The 25,364-nt window shown below is 35.3% G+C and overlaps 3 protein-coding genes across 5 annotated transcripts; all 3 read left to right on the forward strand.

Annotated features, from left to right (window-relative positions):
* Window positions 1-1,398: 1,398 nt before the first annotated feature.
* LOC130967758 (uncharacterized) lies at window positions 1,399-6,014 on the forward strand. The gene is made up of 2 exons (XM_057892793.1): window positions 1,399-1,915; window positions 4,489-6,014. Exons 1-2 carry the CDS (start codon window positions 1,596-1,598, stop codon window positions 5,798-5,800), a joined length of 1,632 nt encoding a protein of 543 aa, XP_057748776.1. The 5' UTR covers window positions 1,399-1,595; the 3' UTR covers window positions 5,801-6,014.
* An 11,594-nt stretch (window positions 6,015-17,608) lies between these two features.
* Window positions 17,609-21,698, forward strand: LOC130963640 (plastidal glycolate/glycerate translocator 1, chloroplastic-like). Its single transcript, XM_057889748.1, has 8 exons — window positions 17,609-18,097; window positions 18,183-18,498; window positions 18,570-18,831; window positions 18,913-19,028; window positions 19,805-19,914; window positions 20,369-20,546; window positions 20,883-21,012; window positions 21,303-21,698. Exons 1-8 carry the CDS (start codon window positions 17,831-17,833, stop codon window positions 21,451-21,453), a joined length of 1,530 nt encoding a protein of 509 aa, XP_057745731.1. The 5' UTR covers window positions 17,609-17,830; the 3' UTR covers window positions 21,454-21,698.
* Window positions 21,699-21,877: 179 nt separating this feature from the next.
* LOC130963619 (protein WEAK CHLOROPLAST MOVEMENT UNDER BLUE LIGHT 1-like) lies at window positions 21,878-24,924 on the forward strand. Of its 3 annotated transcripts, none has more exons than XM_057889738.1 (4): window positions 21,878-22,330; window positions 22,487-22,619; window positions 22,715-22,858; window positions 22,963-24,924. In XM_057889738.1, exons 2-4 carry the CDS (start codon window positions 22,593-22,595, stop codon window positions 24,709-24,711), a joined length of 1,920 nt encoding a protein of 639 aa, XP_057745721.1. In that variant the 5' UTR covers window positions 21,878-22,330; window positions 22,487-22,592; the 3' UTR covers window positions 24,712-24,924. The 3 variants fall into 3 exon arrangements, with proteins under 3 accessions (XP_057745721.1, XP_057745708.1, XP_057745716.1); XM_057889725.1 differs by having other exon boundaries at window positions 22,545-22,619; XM_057889733.1 differs by having other exon boundaries at window positions 21,878-22,189; window positions 22,545-22,619.
* Window positions 24,925-25,364: the final 440 nt, after the last annotated feature.

The raw sequence follows: 25,364 nt of genomic DNA on the forward strand, positions 1-25,364 counted from the left end.
AGAAGTTGAAGGTTCTCATGCTTTAAGTTATAAGAAAATAGTTAAGTTTGCTAATCTGTTACTAGAAAAAAATAGGAGAGCATAGTAAGATTGGAGTACTATGATCAAATGACATAGTAAGATTGGAGTACTATGATCAAAAAACAGGGAGAGCAATTATATATACAAATGTATTTTTTTACCTTTTCAAATTACAGGAAATTTCAGCAAGTGAATCACAAACTTCAATGATAAAACAAACTCAACAACATGCTTTAGCACAGGCCAAAGCAAAGTCACAACTACAAGCCAAACAAATAAAAAGGGTTAGATTTATCTAACTTTACAACACATATATGTTTATTAATGGCTTTTGTAAAAGCAAAAAATTAAAATGCACTATTTATTTGATGTTGCAGGATATTAGGAAAGATAAACTTCTTAAAAAGCATTCTTCAAATTTGACGATTCAATGAGTATTTAGAAGTTTCCAGAGTTGGGTATTGGAGATTGCAGCTTGTACAAGGGACAATACACCAACATAAAAACATATTCTATTATGCACAATGCTCTTTATTTAGATTAAGAAACTTACTTTGTAGGGATGTGAAGGAATGAGATATTGATTTTTTAAATTTGGGATTTATTCATCTCGACTTGTTTTTAAATTTTGATAAAGTTGTTAATAAATTTCAATAGTTTTATGAAACAAATTATTTATCAATATTAATTGTTATACATATTAGCAGTGGTAAGATTTTTTATTTAATGTTAAAATAATAGTAAAATATAAAAATAATTATTAACGAAAATTTTGGTAAAATCACAATTTAATAATTAAAAAATTATTGAAGGGTATATTAAAAAAAATAATTTAATTATTAATTTTTTAAAAATATTTTAGTAAAAATATAATTTAATCAATAAAAAAATAATTTATTAAAGGGCATTTTAGTAAGCAAAATTTAATGACAAAAAATAAAATTTTTTACTAAAGGATATTTTTGTAAAAATAATTTTGTTTTTCAAAAAAAAATGAATAAAGTTAACATTAGTTAACACAAAATTTAAAATGGATTAAAGAGAGATTTTTTTAAAGGTTATAGAGGAGGGGAATATATATTTTATAAATAGAGGGGAGGGGAGTGTCATTTTAACATCTCTCGGGAGAAGGGAATGACATTTTCTCTATTTTTATTTATCTATATTTGACTAATTTAACCATTATTTATATTATTTAATATTTTTATTTATCTATATTTTTTCGCAAAATTGATGAGTGCTGGTACCAGCTACAATACTATTGGCGGACATACTAACTTTTAATATGTATTATTATATAAATCGATCGAGGAAAGTTAGACAGAGAGAAAAAAACAAGGAGAAACGTAGGGCAGATGCGATGCGAATGATTCTTCCAATGAAGTGCTGTTTAGTTAACAAATGAAACAAGGGTCCTACTGGCTCTTGGCAGCCTCGAAAGTTTCGTTGACACAGCTGTGTTATTATTCTGACCTTTCTTCATAATAAGCACCCCACGTAGCTATGGACTGTATGTCATTGCTTTGCCTTTCCCTTTCTGATCTTGTTTTGCTTTTGTCAAGAACCTGAACCTGATGATGGAGAATGAAGTAGTGACGACAAGGGTGGAAGCGAATTCTCATCCTCATCACTATGGTGGAACCAAAAGCAGTTACGATGATGATGATGAGTATAATGAAGAAATAGTAGTAGGAGAGAAGCCATCGAGATTGGAGGTATGGGGATGGTACGTGTACGAGTTGTGCTCCTACATGGTTCAGAGTGTTGTCATTCCTGTGGTGTTCCCCCTCATAATCAGTCAGCTACAGCAGCTCTCCACTGATGACGAAACCCTTAGGTACCAATGGATCAATAACCACCATGGCATGCCGTGTCCTCAAAAGCAGATTCTTCTGTAAGCTAATAAGTCTCTCTACTCTCTACACTATAATTCAACAATGTTATATGTATTATTTTTACCAGTAATGCTACGAAGACAAAAAAGACAGCAAAAACTTATTTTATTTATCATTAATTAATGAGCAATATTAGTAAACCAAAAAGGTATTAGTAAAAAATCAGTCAAATATGTTTGCGTAAATTCAAAATCTCTACGAGTTAGTATATGTGGATGTTTCTTCTGCTAATTATTAGAATATTTCTTTTTTATATTAAATGGATGTTCTTTTATATATTTTTCAAATTTTTTTGTATTGCAAATGTTAATGTCTCTATTTTTTTAAAAATTTTATATTTTTTTTAAAATTTTATAAATATTTAATTATTTTTGCTAAAATATAATTGGATGTTTCTTTTATTAAGTATTAGGATGTCTTTTTCATATTAAATGAATATTTTTTTTATAATTCTGTAATTGTGTAGTTTGCAGTCTCTTTAATCATCAAAATAGCATCTAATATCGCAAAACACAGAGAGCAACATCTGCAACAAAAAAAACATGAAATAAAAATAAAAAAATAAAATTTTATTATTTTCACTATTTTTTTATAAAATTTAAAAATAAAAAACAGTAAAAATAAAATAAAAATAGAAAAGCAAAAGCGCATCCTTAGGGTTGCGTTTGTTTACAAAGACAAGACACTGAGATACAAAATCGTGTTTGGCAGAGAAGACATGAACAGAGACAATGTGTCCAAAGACCCTGAATTAGTGTATTTTGTGTACATCCTGACAGAAAAGACACAGAAATATTAATAAGGGACACAACTTATTTTTATTTTTTTTATTATTTTTATTAATTTTTTATAATTATATTTTTTATTATTATATTTTTCATCTCAAAATTTTTGAATGAAAAAAATAAAAATAAATTAAATTTTTATAATTTGTTCTAGTTTATCAACAAACAGAATACAAGAACACAAAATTTTGTGTCTTTTACCATCAGTGTCTTATCCTGTTTTGTTTTCAGTATCTTGTCATATCCTGTTATCGAAAACAAACGCAGCCTAGATTACTATAAATTGAACTCTACAAATCAAAGTCAACATTTTTTCTATACACTTGCTACTTGGATTGAACACAGAACACCTAATCAAGTGTTTAAAGATCAATGAAACTCAATTGTTTCATCTTTCTTCAATCTTCATTGATTCAATTGAAGCATGGCGGCAACGGTGTCGGAGAGTGGTGACTCCTCCTCGGAATCGACATTGATATTCATAAGACAGGCTGCTCCAGCGCCATCCCCTATCCGAGGTTCCTCATCTCTCTCTCCCATCCTCCCTGTCACGTTTGCTTCCAATCGTTCTCTCTCTCTCCCAACTGAAATGTGGAGCGCGTCATCGCGATGGAGCTTGTAGAGGCGCGTGATGAGGGAATCGAACGCGTTCTTGTGAGTGACGCTGCGGTTTGAAGGAGGTGGTTGAGGAGGGAAGAGGAGAAAGTTTCGTCAGTGACGAAGTCGAAGGTGGACTTCGTGTTGAAGCAGTTGTCTTGGATGCGCTTGTTGAGGACGTCACAGAGAGCATGGAAGTCACCGGCGCTTCCAGCAACATTGTTGAGAGAGATCCGTGTGTGTGATTGTTGGAGGTGGATAGGTTAATGTGAGAGAAAGGAGGAAGTCTTTTATAGGTTTTAATTAGGTTTACCTAATTAATTTTAAATTTTTTAAATTTTGAATCTAAAAAATTTAAAATTAATTATTAATATAAATTAATGTCGTTTTGTTTAGTTTTTTGCTGATATCTCTTGATTCCATATATTTTTTCTTAATGAATTGTCACAACAATTAATACTAAATAAGATAAATTATGGCTATTTTTGTCTAATTTTTTTGTTACCAAATATTTCTGTATTTTTATATATACATTTTAATGTATTTTTTTATTTTTGATATTAAAAATAATTGATAAAATAAAAAAATAAAAGATTATTTTTTATATCATAGAAATATAAATCAAATATGATGTGTGTTACCATGTCGAATTTGGGAAACAAGAGTAAACAAAAGGCTGTGTTGTAATTTCCAAAGGAAAGAAAAAAACAAGTCATTCTATTTAGTATAAAATATAATTTTTTTTTTATCTTTTTCTAAATAACTTTTAATATTAAAAATAAAATAGTACTAAAAATTCAATAATATAGTACTAATTTCAATTAATATTATAAAAATTTGTAAAACAAGTGCAATATAAAATTTACTAACAATGAACTTTTGTTAAATTTAAATTTTTAATATTTATTTTTTGTTAAGCGTTACTTTGGGTGTAATATTAACTTTTAAAATTTTGTATATATATATAAAATTATTTATTATTTTTATTGTCTATCTATAATTTTTTCTATAGAAAAATTGTTGTATATAAAATTCTTAGCCGAATATTATGCTCTAGGGATTGAGAATTTAAATAGAAGATCTTGTCTACACTCTGAAGTCTGACCCAAAAGTCGATATGATAATATACGTGGTGAAAATAAACAGGCATGGAAGATATGTGTTGACAAAGATGATGAAATTGATCGCAGGTATAGCAAGCTCACAAACCGGACAATAAACATCACAGGCTCACACTTATCTTCGTTGGAATGGACATCAATTGCTTGGGGTGGAGGCCTACTCCTAGCTGCTTCAATTCTGGGATTCATCTCCTTCCACCTGGATGCCAATCAGTTCTACGCAATCATCACAGCTGCAGCCACAGGGGTTGGTGTCTTCTTTTGCCTGCCTGCCGGATTCTTCAAGACCACCAAGATCTTCATTCCCTACATCGCTGGGATCGCTCTTGCCGCCACCGTCGCCAGCACAGCACACACCCATTATCTCGCTCTCATGCTTCGTCCCTATGGAAAACCAACACCCGCCCTTAGGAGAAGAACCAGGTTCTTCCCAAGATTAAGTATCTCCAGCTGGTACTCCCTCTATGCCACGGCTTTCGGTTCATTGGGTGCAGCTATCGTCTCATCCTTAACCTACCACATGCTTAGAGAACCCAGCGACCGTAACCTCTTGAGCCTTTGGGTTGTCTCAATCTTCAGTGGCCTCATATGGCTCGCCGGAGTGGTGCATGTTGTCCTCATTTCTCCCAGCAGAAGTACCACCACTTGCTCCGTCTCACCTCTCTCCTCAAGGCTCTATCACTCCCTTTCTTTGTTCAAATACCCGCATGCAATTGGAGGCCTCTTTGGGGTTTTTCTGTCTTCTTTTGCCACGATGAGCATATTCACCGGAGGGGTGCTATTTGTGGTGGGTCAACTCTGCATGAGGCCAGTGCACCTGCTTTATTTGTGGTTGGTGTATTTCCTCTTCCCTTTGTTTTCTCTGCCGTTGCTTCAGATCATGCAGCACTTTATGAGGGTGAATTCCGTTAAGATGCAAATACTGGGTTTTCTGCTGTCCATGTTCTCTTCCGGGTCAGGGTTCTACTTTTGGGAGAGCCGCTGGAGATGGAGCCACTTGCTGCTATTTGGGGCGGTTCAGGGCACCGCAACAGGGCTGCTTCACGCTTTTGGGAGGGTGTTGGTGCTAAACTGTGCGCCTTGCGGGAAAGAAGGTGCGTTCTCGGCGTGGTACGGATGGGTGAGATCCGTGGGGCTCTGTGTGGGGTTCACGGTGGGGTCGGTGGCTGCAGGACGCATTAGGGCCTCTCTTGGGGCCGCGTTTTGCTCTGGTATTGCTGGTATTGTTGTTCTTCTGTTTGGGAATGTGAGTGATGTCGGAGGTGCTGTTGCTGCTGGCCATGTCGCTGAGGATAATAGTGGTGACATCAGCGAGAGACCTTCCCATTCCCATGTCGTTGCATCAAGCGGCTTAGATTCAAAGGAATCTGTTAGTGTTTGAAACTCCTATATCATCCTTCCCCATTTATAAGACAAGCAGCTTACTTGCTTACACCCTCATGTTCTGCGTCTTATATATGTGACTATTACATGATTCTTTGCAAATGATTCCAATGTTCTTGTTAAATTGTTTTAGACGTATCGGTATTGCCCAAGGTGCTTGTACTTGATTAATTTGAATGATATATATTGAGAAAAGGATGTGATTATTATTATATCTCTTTCATATATTTTATAATATAAAAAAATAATTTTGTATTAATTGTTTCTAATAAAACATAGATATATACAAAACAATACATATATAATTATTTAATGAGTAATACTCCAAATAGGTTTTCAAGAAATTCACCATCAGACAAATTTTGTTGAGTTAAGAAATTAACTAAAATAATTAGTGATAACAAACATTATTTTATTGGACAAAATAAATAATTAAATGTTGATTGTTTATAATTATATGTTGCTAATTATTTAGTGTTGCAGGCCAAAACTCAACATTACAACAGCCCAATATAAAAGCAAGCAATCCAAACTGAATGAAATCAAGAAACAAGGTTGACGGGCTATAAAGCAATGAAAGCCCAAAGAAAATCAAAGCAAGATATCTAACGGGCTGAACTTGAGTGTATACCCAAGCCCGATTTGATATTCAGCAAGCAATTCTCTCTCACTTGCCTTCACCAACTTAACGTACACTTTAACCTGTTGTGATCAGAACTCAAAGAAAATGAGAAAAAGCTTCTTCCCTAAGTTGATCACAAAAAAAAAAAAGAAAGAAAAAGACTAAACTTGAAAGGCAGAAGTCTAATCAACCATTTCAAACAAAATCAAGCTTAGGTAAAGATAAAAGGTAACTCATTTTCTTATACACACTTCATATCTTCTTCCCCTCTTCCCAACTCTCTACTCAATCCGAAATGAGATACAAAGGAAAGTGATAGGAATAAAACACAATTTCCTACTTGCAAGAATCAGAGGAGCAACAATATCTACTCATAACAAGTATTAACACCAGCACAATAATACCCAATAGCAGCGGAAAAATCACATAAACCAAAAATTATAAGCAAGCTAACACACCAAGATTTTTAACGTGGAAAACCTTCTCAATGAGAGAAGTAAAAACCACGAGTCACCAAGACCAGGATATAGCTTCACTATGATGAAAAATAGGGTACAAGAGAGTCACAAATTACTGCACAAAACGTGCATACAACAAGCCAAACAACCCAAGCTTCAAAGCTTTCAAAACAAGAACAAGAAGATGAAAATACCACAAAAACAGAGCTACTGTGCGTGGCTAATATCTCTAGCTACAGATGTGGAATTGAAGATCCGAACGGTGAAATCAAAGAACCAGATGTGTAGAATACACTGTCCAAATTTGAGCTCGATCCAACGGTTAACGAATCTGCAGTGACCAATTTACAGAGACAGTTTTGTGTATGTGCGAAAATGACTTTCTCTCCTCTCTTCTCTCTAGTGTTTGGTGTTCTCCTTGCAAATGACCTCTCTCTCTCTCAACCCTAACTCACCTCAGCCACTTCAACTAATCATGGGCTTGGATACTAGCATTTGGGCTTTTTCTCCACATAGGAAGGGAGCCCAAAAACCCAACAAATCTCCCCCTCACGACTATGTGGAGGTAACCGCCAATCCGGCGATTAAGCAACAAACTTCAAACTTCCATCTTGGTAATGCCTTGGTCATCATATCAGAACCATTCTCATCAGTATGAACCTTTTCAAGTTCCAACAACTCAGCATCCAAAACATCACGTATCCAATGATACCTCACATCAATATGTTTGGACCGAGAATGAAAAGTAGAATTTTTACCAAGATGTATAGCACTTTGACTATCACAAAATAACACATACCTCTCTTGAGTAGAACCGAGTTCCTTCAAGAATTTCTTCATCCAAAGCATCTCCTTGCACGCTTCGGTAATGGCAATAAACTCGGCCTCGGTAGTAGACAAAGCAACACATTTTTGCAATCTTGATTGCCAAGACACAGCTCCACCCGCAAAGTTGATCAAGAAGCCTAAATGGACCTTCTAGAGTCAATATCTCCTGCCATGTCTGAGTCAGTGTAACCAACTAGAATAGGCTTATCACTTCCATAACACAACTTCATGTTAGAAGTACCACGAAGATATCTCATTATCCATTTTACAGCATTCCAATGCTCTCTTCCTGGGTTTGAAACAAAACGGCTAACACAACCAACAGCATGAGCTATATCCGGTCTTGTGCACACCCTTGCATACATTAAACTACCCACGGCTGATGCATATGGAACTTTTTCCATGTCTTTCTTCTCTTCATCACTTGATGGACTTTGCTTGCAACTCAATTTGAAGTGTGTAGCAAGAGGAGTACTAACGACCTTTGCTTTCTCCATTTGGAACCTGTGCAACATTGTCTCTATGTATTTTTCCTGTGACAACCAAAGTTTCTTCTCCTTTCTATCACGCTCGATTCTTATGCCAAGAATCTCCTTTGCTGGACCAAGGTCCTTCATTGCAAATGACATTGCAAGTTGCTTCTTCAACATATCAATCCTAGAAGCATTCTGACCAACAATAAGCATATCATCAACATATATCAAAAGGATAATAAAATCATTACTAGCAAACTGTTTAACAAATACACAATGATCAGAAGTAGTCTTCTTGTAGCCTTGTTCTGCCATAACAGACTCGAACTTCTTGTACCACTGTCTTGGAGCTTGCTTCAAGCCATACAAGCTCTTCTTCAGTTTGCAAACATGATCCTCTTTGCCTTTTACCATGAAACCTTCAGGTTGTTCCATGTAAATTTCATCCTTAAGATCACCATGAAGGAAAGCAGTTTTCACATCCATCTGCTCTATCTCTAAATCAAGACTTGCAGCCAAACTCAAAACAGTCCTAATAGAAGATCTTCTCACAACCGGTGAAAAGATTTCATTATAGTCAACTCCCTTTTTCTGCCTGTAGCCCTTGACCACCAATCTAGCCTTGTACCTTGGACACTGAGAATTTTTTTCATGCTTCAACCTATAAACCCACCTGTTCTGCAAAGCTTTCTTTCCTTTTGGCAACTTCACAAGCTCAAATGTTTGATTATCATACAAGGATTTCATTTCATCTTGCATTGCATCAAACCATTTCTTATTGTCGTCACCTTCCATAGCTTCCGTATAACATTCAGGTTCTCCCCCATCAGTCAAGGTCACATATCCATCAGTAAATGTTACATACTCACTAGAAGGATACCTCGTTGAAGGTCGTCGCTCTCTAGTAGACCTCCTAGGATGGAAACCTGGTGGATCTTCAGGTAGCTCAGGTTGATTATCAGCATCATCATCAACTGGAGCATCAATTGGATCTCCCATCTCCTGGTCATCAGGAACCAAAGGCTCATTTTGTTGCATATGCTCCTGATATTGATTCTCTATTTGTTCTGACGAAGGAGGCGGCTGAACTGGATCTACATCAGTCAAGTCACTGCTCTCTTGTGATTGACTCTTCTTTGCCTTATCAATGTCCTCAATGGTCTGGTCTTCAATAAACTCTACATCACGGCTCCTTACAAGCTTCTTTTCAACTGGATCATAAAGCCTGTAACCAAACTCATCTTGACCATACCCAATAAAAATGCACTGCCTTGTCTTTACATCCAACTTGGACCTCTCATCCTTTGGAACATGAACAAATGCTTTGCATCCAAAGACTCTCAAGTGACCATACGAGACATCTTTACCCGACCAAACATGATCCGGAACATCATTGTTCAAAGCAATTGTAGGACTCAGATTAATCACATGAGCCGCTGTAAGTAGCGCTTCACCCCAAAAGACTTTAGGTAGCTTAGCTTCAGTAAGCATACACCTAACTCTTTCAATCAGTGTTCTATTCATCCTTTCTGCCAAACCGTTCAACTGAGGTGTTTTAGGAGGTGTCTTTTCATGCCTAATGCCTTGCTGCTTGCAATACACATCAAATGGTCCACAATACTCACCACCATTATCAGTGCGAATACATTTAAGCTTTTTACCTGCTTGCCTCTCAACCAAAGCTTGGAATTGTTTGAATTTTTCCAAAGCTTGGTTCTTTGTTTTTAAAGCATAAGTCCAAAGCTTTCTTGAATGATCATCAATAAAAGTAATAAAGTAAATAGCTCCACTAAAAGACCGTACCTTCAAAGGACCACAAATATCGGAGTGCACCAATTCCAAGAATTCTGATTTTCTTGAAGGTTGATGCTTCTTGAAGGATAATCTTCTTTGTTTGCCAGCCATGCAATGAGAACATTTCTCCAACTCTGCATTCTTCAAACCTGAAAGAGCATCCTTTCGAGCTAAATAGCTAAGTCCTTTTTCACTAATATGACCAAGTCGTCTGTGCCACAAGCTACAAACTTCTTTACTTTCAATCGCATTCACACTACCTTTTGCAATCATGGCATGCATCACATACAAACTTGAAGTACCTTTTTCTCGAGCCACCACTAAGTTGCCTTTAGTAAACTTCCATTGTCCAAAGCCGAAAGTGTTTACAAAGCCTTCATTATCAAGCCTTTTAACTGAAACCAAATTCAAGCGAACATCTGGAGCGTGTCTAACATCTTTAAGTAGTAGCTTCATTCCCATATTGGTCTCAAGACAAACATCTCCTACACCAATAACCTTGGCCAAACCATCATTACCCATCTTAAGCACTCCAAAATTACCTGGAGTATAAGAAGTGAAGAACTCCTTCTTCGGTGTAACATGTATTGAGGCGCCACTATCAATTACCCAGCTGAACTCATCATCAGAAACAAGATTGACCTTGTACTCATAATCAGCAATATCAACAGTAAGAAGATCATCTGAAACAGAAGATACACGATCATTACCACCATCATCCTTCTTTTCTTGCTTACCTTTGTTCTCCTTTTTCCAAAGATAGCAATATTTTTGAACGTGACCCATTTTGTGACAGTAGTGACACTCAACATTCTTGTATCTTCCCTTGGATTTGCTCCTGCTTTTACCTCTACCCTTTTGAACTCTATTCTGATTTCTCCCCCTGGTTTCAGTGACTAACATTTCAGAGTGTGACGAAGAATTCTGCGTCTTCCTTCTCATCTCTTCATTTAAAATGCCACCTTTAACAAGTTGCATGCTCACTTTACCATTTGGAGCAGAATTAGTAAGAGAGATACGAAATGTCTCCCAAGAATCTGGTAGAGTATTTAGCAACCACAATCCTTGAACCTCATCTTCAAACTTGATTCCCATGCTTGACAACTGATCCAGAACTCCTTGAAATTCATTCAAGTGATCTAATACTTGTGACCCCTCTTTGTATCTCAAATTCATCAACATATTCAACAAGTACAATTTATTATTGCCAGACTTGGAAGCATACAAGGATTCAATTTGATTCCACAAAGCCCTAGCATGAGTCTCATTAGCAATATGATTATAAACATTATCATCCACCCATTGCCTAATAAAACCACAAACTTGTTGGTGTTCAAACTCCCATTCTTCATCTGTTTTAGATTCTGGTTTTTGTGTAGAAAATACGGGTAAATGTAGATTTTTTACAAACAACAAATCTTTCATTTTGCCCTTCCATAGATGGTAATTAGTGCCATTCAAACTTATCATCCTAGTAGAATTATTTGCCTCCATCTTTCAAGCAAGTTATAACCAAATACCCAAAACTGAGCTCTGATGCCAATTGATAGGAATAAAACACAATTCCCTACTTGCAAGAATCAGAGGAGCAACAATATCCACTCACAACAAGTATTAACACCAGCACAATAATAGCCAATAGCAGCGGAAAAATCACATAAACCAAAAATTATAAGCAAGCTAACACACCAAGATTTTTAACGTGGAAAACCTTCTCAATGAGAGAAGTAAAAACCACGAGTCACCAAGACCAGGATATAGCTTCACTATGATGAAAAATAGGGTACAAGAGAGTCACAAATTACTGCACAAAACGTGCATACAACAAGCCAAACAACCCAAGCTTCAAAGCTTTCAAAACAAGAACAAGAAGATGAAAATACCACAAAAATAGAGCTACTGTGCGTGGCCAATATCTCTAGCTACAGATGTCGAATTAAAGATCCAAACGGTGAAATCAAAGAACCAGATGTGTAGAACACACTGTCCAAATTTGAGCTCGATCCAACGGTTAACGAATCTACAGTGACCAATTTACAGAGACAGCTTTGTGTATGTGCGAAAATGACTTTCTCTCCTCTCTTCTCTCTAGTGTTTGGTGTTCTCCTTGCAAATGACCTCTCTCTCTCTCAACCCTAACTCACCTCAGCCACTTCAACTAATCATGGGTTTGGATACTAGCATTTGGACTTTTTCTTCACATAGGAAGGGAGCCCAAAAACCCAACAGAAAGTTGATTTCTGTTCTTCACTGCTGTGTATCTACGATCATAAGTGGTTCTTGGGGACCAAGTAATTTCTCATTGGCTCAGATTCGGGTTACCAGTAAAAAACTTTTGTGGTTACTATTTTATGACTCTCGGTCAACAAGAGAAGGACAGAAGCAAAGTTTTCACTCTGAGGATTAATGAGAAAAAGTGAGTTTGTGGGTTGATAAAGCACAGTGCTCAAGAAGTTGACCTAGGAAGAAGAACCAAGCAACATGCAAGGAGAAAAAAGAAGATATATTCATCACTCAGAGGCAAGGAGAGATAACCAGTGTTTTTGAGGTGTATGTTCTGAGAAGTCTTCTCTGAGAGAGTTCATCAACTTGAACAGTGCTTTCTTTTAAAGAAGCATTCCACCAGAATGAGAAACTAAATCAGAGTTGAGCAAATCTGGTTTATCACATAGCAAAGAGGCTGTTGAAGAGTCAATCTCCTTCATGTTTTACAGATTGTAATTTTCTTTTCAATGTTTATCTTTCTGTAATTTCTTGAGTGAAAAGGCAAATTGAGAGAACTCAAGTAAAAAGCCATGAGTGGAAAAAGGCTGAGTGATACACTTGAGAGAAAAGTCTAGAGTTATTTTCAGATTTTCTTAGAAATGTATGAGTCTTGTATCCAGTACTAGTGAGGTATCCCTTTCTTAGTTAGGTGAGTACTAAGAGTGAAGAGTTAGGTATTAGCATAGCCAATATCAAGTTAGATTAGAATTTGAGAGTGAAAGGATTGTGTCAATCCTGTGAAATTGGTGTATGTAATACTTATAACTATAGTGAAAATTCCTCCATTATTGTGGAGCAGACTGGATGTAGGTTGCATAGCACAAGACAACCGAACCAGGATACATGCTGGTGTTAGCTTCTCTCTTCTCTGCAATATTCTGTTTTCTGATATTCATGAGACAAAAATAAATTGTCTCATAAAATTTTCACTGCTGAGTTCAAATAGAATCATAATTAAAAGTTTGATTTAAAGGGTAATTTCAGTAACTTAAAAGAGAGTCATAGATTCAACTCCCTTTCTCTAAACCTACCACAACCTTCAAATTTGTTCCCAATAAAATTTAATTAAGATTTTGATCCTGACATTTTTAGTTATACACCAGAAACGTTTCCATGACAATTTGACCCGTTCAGAACTAACGGTGATGTCCTACGTAAAGGTTAACAGACTGATGTGTCAGGTTAACTGCGACGTGTCACATTCACGACAATTTGGTCCCATCTAAGTTGGACAAAACGACATCGTATTGAATAATAAGGCGAACGATGGCGTTTCGTGGAAGATAGATTCGTCCCCACCATAGAAGGTAGAGTTGTGAAACGGTACCATTTTAAATGGGGACCTATCTGCCTGATAATTGTGCTTCTATAGGGACCTATTTGCATAATAAACTAATGTTGGAGACCTATCTGTTTTATAATTGGTGACATTATCCTCAAATATATTTTTTTTTTGTTTCATTGAAAGCAAAGGCTGGTGTATATGGACCTGATAGTTTGTAAAATTTTAATCCTCCCTCTAATGACACTCAAATTGAAGTCACATGTCACAAAAAATGTCTCAAGCAATTTCAATATATACTAATTTTAAATGACTTAATGCGTATGTTGAAATCTATATGAAAAATTCTTATAATAATTTTGTTAATTCCAGGCTCAGCAATCTTTTAGACGTCCAAAGCAAATAGTAATCAGGCCCAAGGCTTAGAGGAGTGTTAGTGCTGAGACCATGACAACTGCAACCAGTGGCACAATATCTAAATTGTTTAAATTTATTCCAACATTGGGATTGAAGCAGTCTATGAAGAAATGATGCTTTTAAGGATTCCAACACCGTATTTTTTTTATGTTGGAGGAAATAGACCTTTCATTGTTTGGGTTGGTTTGTTTGGTTTAGTCTATATTAAAGGAAATAAACCTTTTTTTGTGTGATTTGGTTTATATTGCTACTGAACTTAGCTACTTGTGTGGTTAGTTGGTTACAATATTTTGATTATTAGTTATGTAATCATTTTGATAAATGGATGAAACAAACCAAAACTAATGTGTTTATTTTATACTATTTCACCACAGTTAGTTTCATGCATATCCATCTAAATATAATGAGTCATTTCAATCCAACAATTTGATAGTCAACATAGATTAAAACTTGCCTAAACAGCCACCACATACATATAAAACACAACTACAACTACCAATGCCCCAATTATTATACCCTTAAACAAATAGATCCCCAAACATTAGCTTATCAGGCAAATAGGTCCTTATAAAAGTACAATTATCAGGCAGATAGGTCCTGATTTAAAACGGCGCTATTTTGCAACTCTGCCTTTCATGGTGGAGACGAAGTTGTCCTCCACAAAATGACGTCGTTCACCTCATGATCTAATACGACGTCGTTTTGTCCAACTTAGATGGGGACCAAATTGTCCTGGAGGTACATGTTGCAGTTAACTTGATACGTCAGTCTGTTAACCTCCACGTAGGACGTCACCGTTAGTCCTGACCGAGTAAAACTGTCATAAAGACGTATTGGCGTATAACTAAAAAGGTCAGGATCAAAATCTTAGTTAAATTTTGTTAAAGACAAATCTGTCTGGTGGTGAATTTTTTGGAGACATATTTAAAATATTACTCTTATTTTATATATAATATACATAATTAATATGTAATTAGTTTCATTTTAGTACAGTAAAATATAAGGAGTTTTGTATTAAAGTAAACTATTATTTTTATTTTTTATTCACGCATCTTCAAAATATTAACTCATAAAAGTAAATTATTTTTATACATATAAAATATATTTTTATTGATAAAATTACCTAAATTTTAAAAAATTATTATCCAAAATTTCCAAGTAATCTTTCTATTTTAACTTTTTCAATAACCATTTATGGATATTTTGAAAAAATTTGTTTAAAGAGATATATTAGTAATATTTATAGATAAAAAATTAAAATTAGGTAACATAATCCAAGATCTTCTAAAAATATAATAGGTATTAAAAATTCATTAGATTGATTCAATATCAATGTACCTAAGAAAGAGAATTGATGTTTAGAATGATCATATAAACAAAATTTTCAGCGTTTCTTAAAAATTCTTTATTTGTACTAAATTGATTCTTGTCCAAAATTTAAATTTTTTGGTTAATAAAATCTAAAGAATTTATTGATCTCAAAGAGTGAAAATATATAATACATATTGAAATTATTGTATGTCAAATAATATAAAAAATAGTCACCAAAAAAATAAGATAACATCAAAAGTATTGATTTAATAAAAAGATAAAAAGTCTAGTGTTTTTTCATCTTACAAACCCAATTTGATTATTGTGAGTTAAAGGGACTAATTTTTTTGGTTATGAAAGCAAAAGTCATGATATATTTTAATATTGTAATTTTTTATATTTTTAAAATTATGAAAAGTACATAAATTAGATGAAGGATTCGATTTCTGTATCTCAAATTTTTTAATTTTTTATAATACAAATTAGACGGTCCGATTTCTATATCTCTATAAATCAGACAATTCGATTTGTGTACCTCTAGAAATTAGATGGTCAAATTTCTATACCTCTAATAAATCGGACGATTTAATTTCTACTTCTCTAATTAAACGGTTTTACATTTGAGAATAACATCTCAACAATCCACATTTTAAAAAAATATCATTACCATTCCAATATTCAAAATAAAAAGTTATAATTAAAGGAGTGGAACGTGTCTTAAAAAAAAGTAACTTTTACTCTATAATTGAAAATAAAAAAAAACATTTTTGAATGCTCAAAAAATTATATCTAAAGCGAATTTTCAAAAACTATTAGAGTTTTAGTAAAACTTGCTCTTCGAAATCGTCTTGATTATCACCACTCTAATCTCAATCTTTTAGCATTACCCAAATCTTTTTTCATTTAGCTCTCATCTTCAGTTATCACTGTCAAGTGTCAACATAATCTTTTCCTTCTGCTTTTTACCATCACCACGGTCACACTCTATACTCTATAGAACCACATCACGTACACTCAGAAAGCATTAGTTGAACCACTAATCTTAACAAGTTCACTTTAAAACTTGAATTCGAATTCAAGATGAGTATAAATAGTAGGTTATTCATTAATAATTATATTATTATATAATATTACAATTAAATTTATATATTTAAATAATTTTTTAAATAATAAATTTAAAATTATTATTTTTTTATATAATTAAATAATAATAATAGAGATAATACATAATTTTATCTCTAAAATTTGAGTACTTATCAAAACAGCCCATAACTTTTAAAAATAACCAAATTAATACTTGAATTTATATATAGAGAATATCTTTTAATTTTAATTAAACGGCTGTTAACGTAGTATAAAAATAGAGCGTTAAATCTTAATTATAAAATGACATAGTTAAAATTTTAATGTAGTCAAATAGATGTTCTAAATTAGTTAATTGAATTATTTTGGATTTTGATTAATCTTTTAGTCTTGTTAATTACTAGAAATTTGATTAAAATAATCTTATAAGAGCATAGAAATTTGCTAATTGAGTTTTTTTTTTTTTTTGGCTTACAAAATGCTTGACTATTAATAAAATAATAATTTAATTATTTTGATAGTTTTTATAATTTTATTAAATTTTTAATTAAATTCTTATATTTTTTTAATTGGGTCTATATATTATTTTTAATTTTATAATTAAATTATTTTTCATATCAAATGTTAATCGAAGATTTCTCTTAAAAATATACGGTTAAATATCTAACTAAGTTCTTTATTATAGATACATTTAATTTGTAAAGAAATATTTAATTAATTTTAATATTTTTTATATTAAAAAATATTTAATTAAAAAGTTAAAAATAATATAAAAATTTAATTAAAAAAATATAAATACCTAATTATAAATTTTGTAAAATTATAAGGAGTTACACCTTAAAAAATCTCTTTCAAATAATAAATAAAAGTTTAAGTAATATGTATTTTAAAGTACATGATAAATTTACTATTAAAAAAATTTAAAATTTTTTATTTAATAACATAAAATAAATGCATTAAAAATTTAATATTTTATATTTCTAATAAAAAATTTAATATGTGTTCATTCAGCATAGAATAGATAAATTCAATAAATAATTATTGACTATATTAAGTGTACATTAAAATTATTTATTAAAATCAGTTATCATTATAAAATACATGTTAAAATATAAATACGTATTAAAAAATTAAATCACATATCACAAATACATTTTAATCTCTAAATAATATTTTTAAATAATTACAAAAAAAATTACTGGAATAGTAATTACAAGGGTGGGACGATGAGGGTACAGAAGAAGGGGCAGCAGCAGCAACCAAGGGAGAGGAAAGAGGGTGGGAGTCTGGTGTAAGAGAAGATGTGAGGTCGGAGCAAGCAGAGAAGAGTGTATCTGTGCCCTCGATCTATGGCTATAAACTTGTTTGATAATGATAACATGAGCAATTTAGCATTTCTTTTGGTCCATCCAATTTCTCTTTTTAGGCCCCACACAGTATGTGAAGTGCGATGCTTTCTCTTGCTCTTGTTCAGTAAGCAGCTCCAACTGCAGGTATGGCGACCCCTTTACCCACCGTGCTTCTGAGGCCACCGTCTCTCTCAGTCGTCCCCAGGTCAAACCATCTTCTTGCTCCCAATGGCCTCCAGAAAGGCTCCTTTTCGCACAATACAGTCATCAAGGGAAAAGGCCAACGCCTCCGCCTTCTCCAAAGGCAAATGGGTGCCTCTCATGGTGATGGAATTCGCAAAAGCAGAGAAATTTCAGCAAAATCAGCTGGCACTGAATCTGGCGGCACTTCCTCTTCCACACTTACCCAAAGTGTCAGTCAGCTTCTCATTTTTATTTGAACCACTACAAACAGGAAAGAGGCAATCATTCCTTATTTTGTTGTTGATCAATGATCAGGTAGTTGGGCTCTTCCATTTGATTGTGTCCCTGGGGCTTATTCTTGCAATGGACAAGTATTTGAAGAAAGCGTTCGTAGCTGCTGCCATTAAGTTCCCCAGCGCATTGTTCGGGATGTTCTGTATATTCTCGCTTCTGATTGTTCTTGACTCCACCCTGCCTTCTGCGGCTACTGCCTTGATGAACTTCTTTGAGCCTGCCTTCATGTTCATACAGAGATATCTTCCTTTGTTCTATGTTCCATCTTTGGTTGTCCTGCCTCTTTCTGTCAGAGATATTCCGCCTGCTTCTGGCATCAAAATTTGCCTCATTATAGGTCCCTTTTTTCTCTCAACAACTGCTCATCATTCATATTTCTTTATGCACCTTGTTGACTCTCATTTGCAGTTGGAGGATGGCTAGCTACGGTTTGTGTTGCCGGTTTCACGGCTATAGCAGTGAGAAAAGCAGTGAAGACACAAATGGTAGATGCCGAGCCTATGGGAAAACCCTCCCCATTTTCTACCTTTGAAGTGTGGATATGGACTGGGGTTCTCCTTGCTTCGTTCCTCGGTGCATTGTTCTACCCAACAGCATTGGGGACAGCTGCCAGAACTTCCCTTCCATTCTTGCTTGCTGCAACTGTCTTAGGCTACATGCTTGGCTCTGGGTAAATAAACCAAAGCTTGCACACTTGCACTTTCTCTTTTCACTACAATTACTCTTATTCTTGTTTATTTATTTTTTACAGGTTACCATCGACTGTGAAGATGGTCTTCCATCCAATAATTTGCTGTGCACTATCAGCTGATCTCGTAGCATATGCTTTTGGCTATCTATCCAAGTCTGGGTTTGAACCTGTTCTTGGTACAACTTCGAGACAGTCTTTCGATTGCTGTAGAATTGTTTAATTACTACTATGTTCTACAAGTCTGTCTATCGTTGGCTTCTAACTTCAATGAGGAAAATAGATTCAGTGCAAAGTTACTAACATGCATAGGGGCCTTAAATCGCATAACAAGCCTCAAGTTCATAACAAATCTATGTTCTAGAGTTTTGTAACTCACATCCAAAGAGTTTGCTAATCAATAGTAAGCTTTCCAGCAGAGTTGAAATGCTTTTTCATAAATCAAAAGGTACCGGTAAAATTTAGCACATAGTTGGTCTGATAGTAAAATTCCAAGGGTTTGATGATGGAAGGCATTGATTTCGATGAACTATATGTTTTTGACAGAACAGAAAGAAAATTGGAACCATGGAAATGTTTATACTTCAGAATAATCCCCATACTGGGTATCATCACACAAGTATTATATTAGACACTTCATGGACTCCCATTTATGATTTATCCTTCTAATTGCTTTTTTGAAAAAAAATAAAATATTTGTTTTCAAGCTCATAAATATATTAAAGACTAGTTGCGAGTCCAGTTTGGTTATTGAGGAAGGATCTTACAGTAACTCAGGTGAGAAATTGTTGCTAGGAAAACAATTTCAAATCACCTGTTTTTCTTTGGCTCTCTCATCCACAGCATGGTTTTTCTCTCTGTCAATTCCTTAACTTATGCTGTTCTTTTTATTAATGGCATTTCAATATCAATATTTTTTTTTGTGTTTTTTTTTCTCTCCTTATGTTGTTTACAGGGCATTACCTTACAAAGGCAGCCTCTGATCCTGGAGCTGGTGATATTTTAATGGGATTTTTAGGATCTGTTATTCTCTCGTTTGCTTTCTCTATGTTCAAACAAAGAAAGGTATCCATCTTGGTTTCTTAGTTCATTAGGACTATAATACTGCAATATAAATTATATAGTAAACCAGATGAATACAATATCTTGTTATTACTGTTACTTCAATGGCTTTCCTATCTAGCGGGACAGGCATAGTTGTTGTTTTAGTGCTCGCAATTGGGTTGGATTTTCTTTCACTGTTGGGCAGGTTGTGGTCTACCTTTTATCTGGGCAATATTTCATATGTTGTTATTCAGTTCTGAATAATTAAGAGATGTTAAAGAGCAGTTCAAGAAGTGAAGTATAATTATAATTGTGTACTAATTCATTGATTTGATTATATACACTTAAAACTGTAGGTTGCGAATCATAAGCAAGATATATGGGCAACTGTATAACATGCTTTGTAACTTTTTCTGAAATCTAATAATGCCCAAACCGTTAAATAATTAACTAATGATTTGTGTACCATATTCAGCTTGTGAAAAGGCATGCAGCTGAGATTTTCACCTCTGTCATAATCTCAACAGTGTTCTCACTGTATTCTACTGCCCTTGTTGGACGCCTCGTTGGATTAGAACAATCTCTAACCGTGTCCATTCTACCCAGATGTATAACAGTGGCACTGGCACTCAGCATTGTATCTTTGTTTGAAGGTAAATGTTATATCTGCACTGCAATAGTTTATCACGTAATTAAATCTTCCTGTACTAGAATACAATGAAAGTTAATTGAGCAAATCAGAGATTAATGATTTTCCAGCAAAACTTAGTTTATATACTGTCACACGACCTATATGAACGCACAAAGAAGGGGAAGCTCTTAAACAAACATTTGTTTGCATAATTTAACACGAATGTTGGATAACCAACCATTTTTCCTTGCATTTGAGCCAACACCAACTAATTTCTCTTTTTTCTTTCCCTCTTAAAGTATTGGTCCTCTAGTATTTCTCGTAATTCCACCTCTGAAACTTCCTTTTATGCCTGCAGGTACCAATCCATCTCTTACGGCAGCTGTGGTTGTAGTAACTGGTCTGGTTGGAGCAAATTTTGTACAAGCAACACTTGATAAACTTGGTTTTCGTGATCCAATTGCCCGAGGAATAGCAACTGCATCTAGGTACATTTCCTGAACCGTTCATTACTTGTTGTCTGTTGACCAAGAATTCATTTGCATTTTTTCAATGCATTCTTCTTTTAATTACTTGAATAGTTTAATGTGAAGTAATTTCGTTCGTAAATCACTGCACTACCCTTTTTTTTTTCTTTTTGGGTTTGCTTTTGGAAGGGTTCCTCTTATGATTCCCCGTTTTAGTTTACCAATATTAACACTAAATTATGTATATTAATATGCAACCTACAAGCACCCGAACTATTTTCTCCTTCACATGCTCTTGAATCAAATTTCAGTGCCCATGGGCTTGGAACAGCTGCATTGTCAGCAAAGGAACCGGAGGCTCTCCCATTTTGTGCCATTGCTTATGCTCTGAATGGTATATTTGGATCCATACTCTGCTCAATTCCTGCAGTAAGACAAAGCTTGCTTGCACTTGTGGGCTGAACCCGAACATGTCAACTTCCCTTGCACATCTTATGGCTGATCGAAAAGAATTGTATAGAGCAATGAATTATGTAATATTCTCTGATGGCAAGAATCTCTTCTTGGCACGAGGGGAGGGTTGCGCTATTTGAAGTTGTGCTTATTAGTTATTACAGCAAACGTTATTTATTTATTTTATTTATTTTCTTCCAATATATACAACTTGGAACGGCTGATAATGATATATCGTCGCTCATTAGTCACTAGTACGTCGCTTGGGTGAATTGTCATATTGAATTTGTTATGGTGTCCTAGCTTAATGGATCTCCTGCCTAATTAAAATGGAATTAGACACAGCAATAATGCAATGTTTTGAACAGGAGATTTTTGTACTTTTTTTCTATAATTATAGATTTGGGAAATGAAAAATAAGAAGGAAAAAGAAAACCGACAAAATCGAATGCAACACTAGCATGACTATATTTATCTTGTGAATTTTAAGAAATGGGATGGGAAATTGAAGATTGTATAGATGCTAGGCGGAGAAGCAGCATGCATTGGGTCAACTTTTAGAGCATATTTAGGATTGGATGAGAGGCGTGTGGTAGTAAGGTGGGGAGGAAAGTTGTGGTGGAAAATGATGACATATGTAGTTCCAACACGTGTTTGAATGTCATTTAGTTTAACAGAATGTGGGAGTTTAATGGGAAGGTTGGCATGAGTTGGATGCACAAGAAGGAGGACGCCATCCTGAGTTGTACGTTCCCTTCCTCCTTCATTGCCTTTACGGCAACCCCAATCCCAATCCCAACCCCAATCGTCTTATACCCTCTTCCTTCTTCCTCTCCTCTGCTCCTCCTTATTCATTCATTCCTCTCCCTCTTCCGCCTTCTTCAAGGTTTCATTCTCTTCTTCATTTCCTTCTTTATGCTTTCATTTTCATCGTCATATATTATATATATTGCTCATCTTCCCATCTCTTGATGATCCATCAACGGATTGTCGAATTTACGTGAAAATGACAAACTCCATTTAAAATTTCATGTGTAAATAGGTCTGCTTGACGTGGCAAATTATTGCATGTAAACTAACCGCTTTGTGTGTGGAACCAGGTCCTGTGAGAAATTCGGAGGAGTCACCATCTTCAGAGTCTTCCAATAATGGAGCCACATCCAGAATCCCCAAGGGTAAAATGCTTAGCATATTTGATATTACTTGCCAAGAAAAATTATATTATTAATGGGTACTAATATTGGTAATGCGTGCTCACTGTCACAATCAGGGTTATGATGAATCTGCAACACTTGTTTCCTCTCATAACAAGAATTTCATTGATACGGCATCCCCTTTTGAATCTGTCAAAGATGCTGTATCCAAGTTTGGAGGAAGAGTTGATTGGAAGTCCCGCCGAACCCAGAGTTTGGAGGTAAACATATGTTTTCCTTTCCAGTCTCTGTTTCAGTTTCTCTCTCCCTTGCATGCTTTGGATGGATGTCATTAATTACTATTGGTTTTGTTGTGGCTGAACAGAGAAGCAAACTTGTAGGACAAGAAATTTCAAAGACGGAAACAGTAGAGGAATTGGAGAACACAAAGAAACTTATAGAAGAACTGAAGACTAACTTAGAGAGGATAGAAAAAGAAGAGCTTGAAGCAAAAGAAGAGGCAGATCTCTTGAGTGTTAAGATTGAGGAGATGGAGGAGGATATTGTGAGTGAAGCCAGTGTGGAAGCCAAGGCACAACTCGATGCTGAGAAGGCCAGGCATGCTGCCGCAGTTTCGGACTTGGAATTTGTCAAAAGGGAACTGGACTCACTCAATAAGGAGTACACTTGTATGGTGAGTGAAAGGGATGTGGCTGCCCGAAAGGCAGAAGATGCTGTTGCTGCATCCAAGGAGGCTGAAAAGGCCTTGGAGAATCTGACTAATGAGTTGATTGCAACAAAGGAGTCATTGAGTGCCACCCGAGCTGCACACCTGGAAGCAGAGGAAAAGAGGTCGGGCATCGCTGATGAAGAATTCCACAAGTGTAGGCTGGAACTAGAAGAGGCAGAGGAGGAGCTAGAGAAGCTCAACAAGCAAGTGTTGTCAGCACGGGTTCTGAAATCCAAATTGGATGCATCTTCCTCGTTGCTACTCGATTTGAAGGCTGAATTAGCAGCATATATGGGATCAAAGCTGAAAGAGCAAGGCAATCTAGAGCTGAAGAAGGAACTCGAGGAAGTCAAACTCAACATTGAGAAGGCAGCTGCTGAGGTTGACAGCTTGAGGGAAGCTTCCATGTCACTAAAATCGGAGCTGGAAGATGAGAAGTCGATCCTCTCCGGCCTCAGGCAGAGCGAGGAAATGGCAGCTACTGCAGTGACAACGCTCCAGGAGGAGCTGGAGAAGACTCGGTCCCTGATAGCTTTCCGGCGGATGAAGGAGCAAGAAGACAGAGAGATGATGATAGAGCTGCCCAAGAAGCTTCAGGAAGTGGAAAAAGAGGCTGAGGAGGCCAGAGCACTTCTTAAGGCCGCTCAGGCTGAGCTTATGGAAGCAGAACAGGAGGCTGAACAGGCCAAGGCCCTGGCAACTACATTGGAGAATAAGCTGCTGTCAACAGAGAAGGAGATAGAATCGGCCAAGGTCTCCGAGAAGTTTGCAAGAGATGCAATCAAGGCATTGGAAAAGACAGAAACCGGCAAAAGCGGGAATGAGAGCGACCCTTCCAAGGTGACCCTGACACTGGACGAATACCAGGAGCTGAGCAAGCGAACCTACAAAGCGGAGGAGCAAGCCAATGCTAGGATTGCAGCTGCTAATGCTCAAATTGAGAAGGCAAAGGAGTTGGAGTTGAGGAGCTTGGAGAAGCTGGAAGAACTTAACGAGGAGTTGTCTGTGAGAAGGGAGTCTCTCAAGATTGCCACCGAGAACGCTGATAGGGCCAAAGAAGGAAAGCTAGCTATCGAATATGAGTTGAGAACATGGATTACTGAACAGGAGGAGCAGCAGAGAAAGGCTGATGAACTTAGTCCCGATACTGATACCGAGGCTGAACCTAATGTTGATGCTGCAACTCCTCTTCCTGACCAACATTTGTCAAGCTCCAAGTGTAACGATGCCCCAGTCCTAACTGAATCAGCGCCAGGCACCGCCCCTGCCTCTGCCCCAGAAGCTCCAGAAGCTCCAGCCCCTGCCCCAGATACAAAGACCAAGAAGAAGAAGAAGCTCAAGTCACTATTCCCAACAAAAGTTGTCATGTTCTTTTCTAAGAGGAAGACGCACCCAGCCAAGTGATGAGTTTCTCATCCTTCCAGTCAAACTAGTGAGCTAAGCCTTAACCTAGTCCTTATTGATGAAGGGATTCTGTATTGCCTGCGATTCATTTCTGATCATTTGTATTCATTCTTTGGTTGCAACAACAAATTAATTATCATCATTTACTGTATTTGTATATAAGGTATGACTGTTTCAGTCAACTAGCAGTTATGATCATAACTCATACTGTAACGAAGCATACATAACCTATACCTGCCTCATGCTAACTAGTAACTACTTCCCATTTCCCATATCCATTTGATTTTAAAATGAATTAATTTTTATGTACGAAAAAAATCTAATAAAAAATCTTCAAATTAATATTAAATTTGATTTTTTTTAAGTTATTTGAAAAAGTTGTATTCAATTAGAATTATTTGTATATATTATTAATTAACAGAAATATTTGGTAAATAACGAAAAATAAGCTCAAATGAATTTATAATTATTTTATTTAATATTTATTATTATTTTTAAAATAAATACATAATATTAAACATAATAAATATATAATTTTAGATGTGATATATATAATTATTATAGATATTAAGTTAAATAAGATAATTTTATATTATTCTTTTCTTAGTATTAAATTAAATAAGATAATTATTATTTATAAGATATTAAATTAT

This window comes from Arachis stenosperma, chromosome 1 (genome assembly GCF_014773155.1).
Source record: "Arachis stenosperma cultivar V10309 chromosome 1, arast.V10309.gnm1.PFL2, whole genome shotgun sequence".
In the NCBI taxonomy this organism is placed as follows: domain Eukaryota; kingdom Viridiplantae; phylum Streptophyta; class Magnoliopsida; order Fabales; family Fabaceae; genus Arachis; species Arachis stenosperma.

What these genes read in the sequence shown, in the direction of transcription:
- LOC130963640 (XM_057889748.1), top strand. Translation starts at nt 17,831, where the DNA reads ATGGCGACCCCTTTACCCACCGTGCTTCTGAGGCCACCGTCTCTCTCA. An exon ending in CATTGTATCTTTGTTTGAAG is followed by an intron (nt 20,547 to 20,882) that starts GTAAATGTTATA and finishes TTATGCCTGCAG; the next exon opens with GTACCAATCCATCTCTTACG. An exon ending in GGAATAGCAACTGCATCTAG is followed by an intron (nt 21,013 to 21,302) that starts GTACATTTCCTG and finishes ATCAAATTTCAG; the next exon opens with TGCCCATGGGCTTGGAACAG.
- LOC130963619 (XM_057889738.1), top strand. Translation starts at nt 22,593, where the DNA reads ATGGAGCCACATCCAGAATCCCCAAGG. An exon ending in CACATCCAGAATCCCCAAGG is followed by an intron (nt 22,620 to 22,714) that starts GTAAAATGCTTA and finishes TGTCACAATCAG; the next exon opens with GGTTATGATGAATCTGCAAC. An exon ending in GCCGAACCCAGAGTTTGGAG is followed by an intron (nt 22,859 to 22,962) that starts GTAAACATATGT and finishes GTGGCTGAACAG; the next exon opens with AGAAGCAAACTTGTAGGACA.
- LOC130967758 (XM_057892793.1), top strand. Translation starts at nt 1,596, where the DNA reads ATGATGGAGAATGAAGTAGTGACGACAAGGGTGGAAGCGAATTCTCAT. An exon ending in CCTCAAAAGCAGATTCTTCT is followed by an intron (nt 1,916 to 4,488) that starts GTAAGCTAATAA and finishes AATTGATCGCAG; the next exon opens with GTATAGCAAGCTCACAAACC.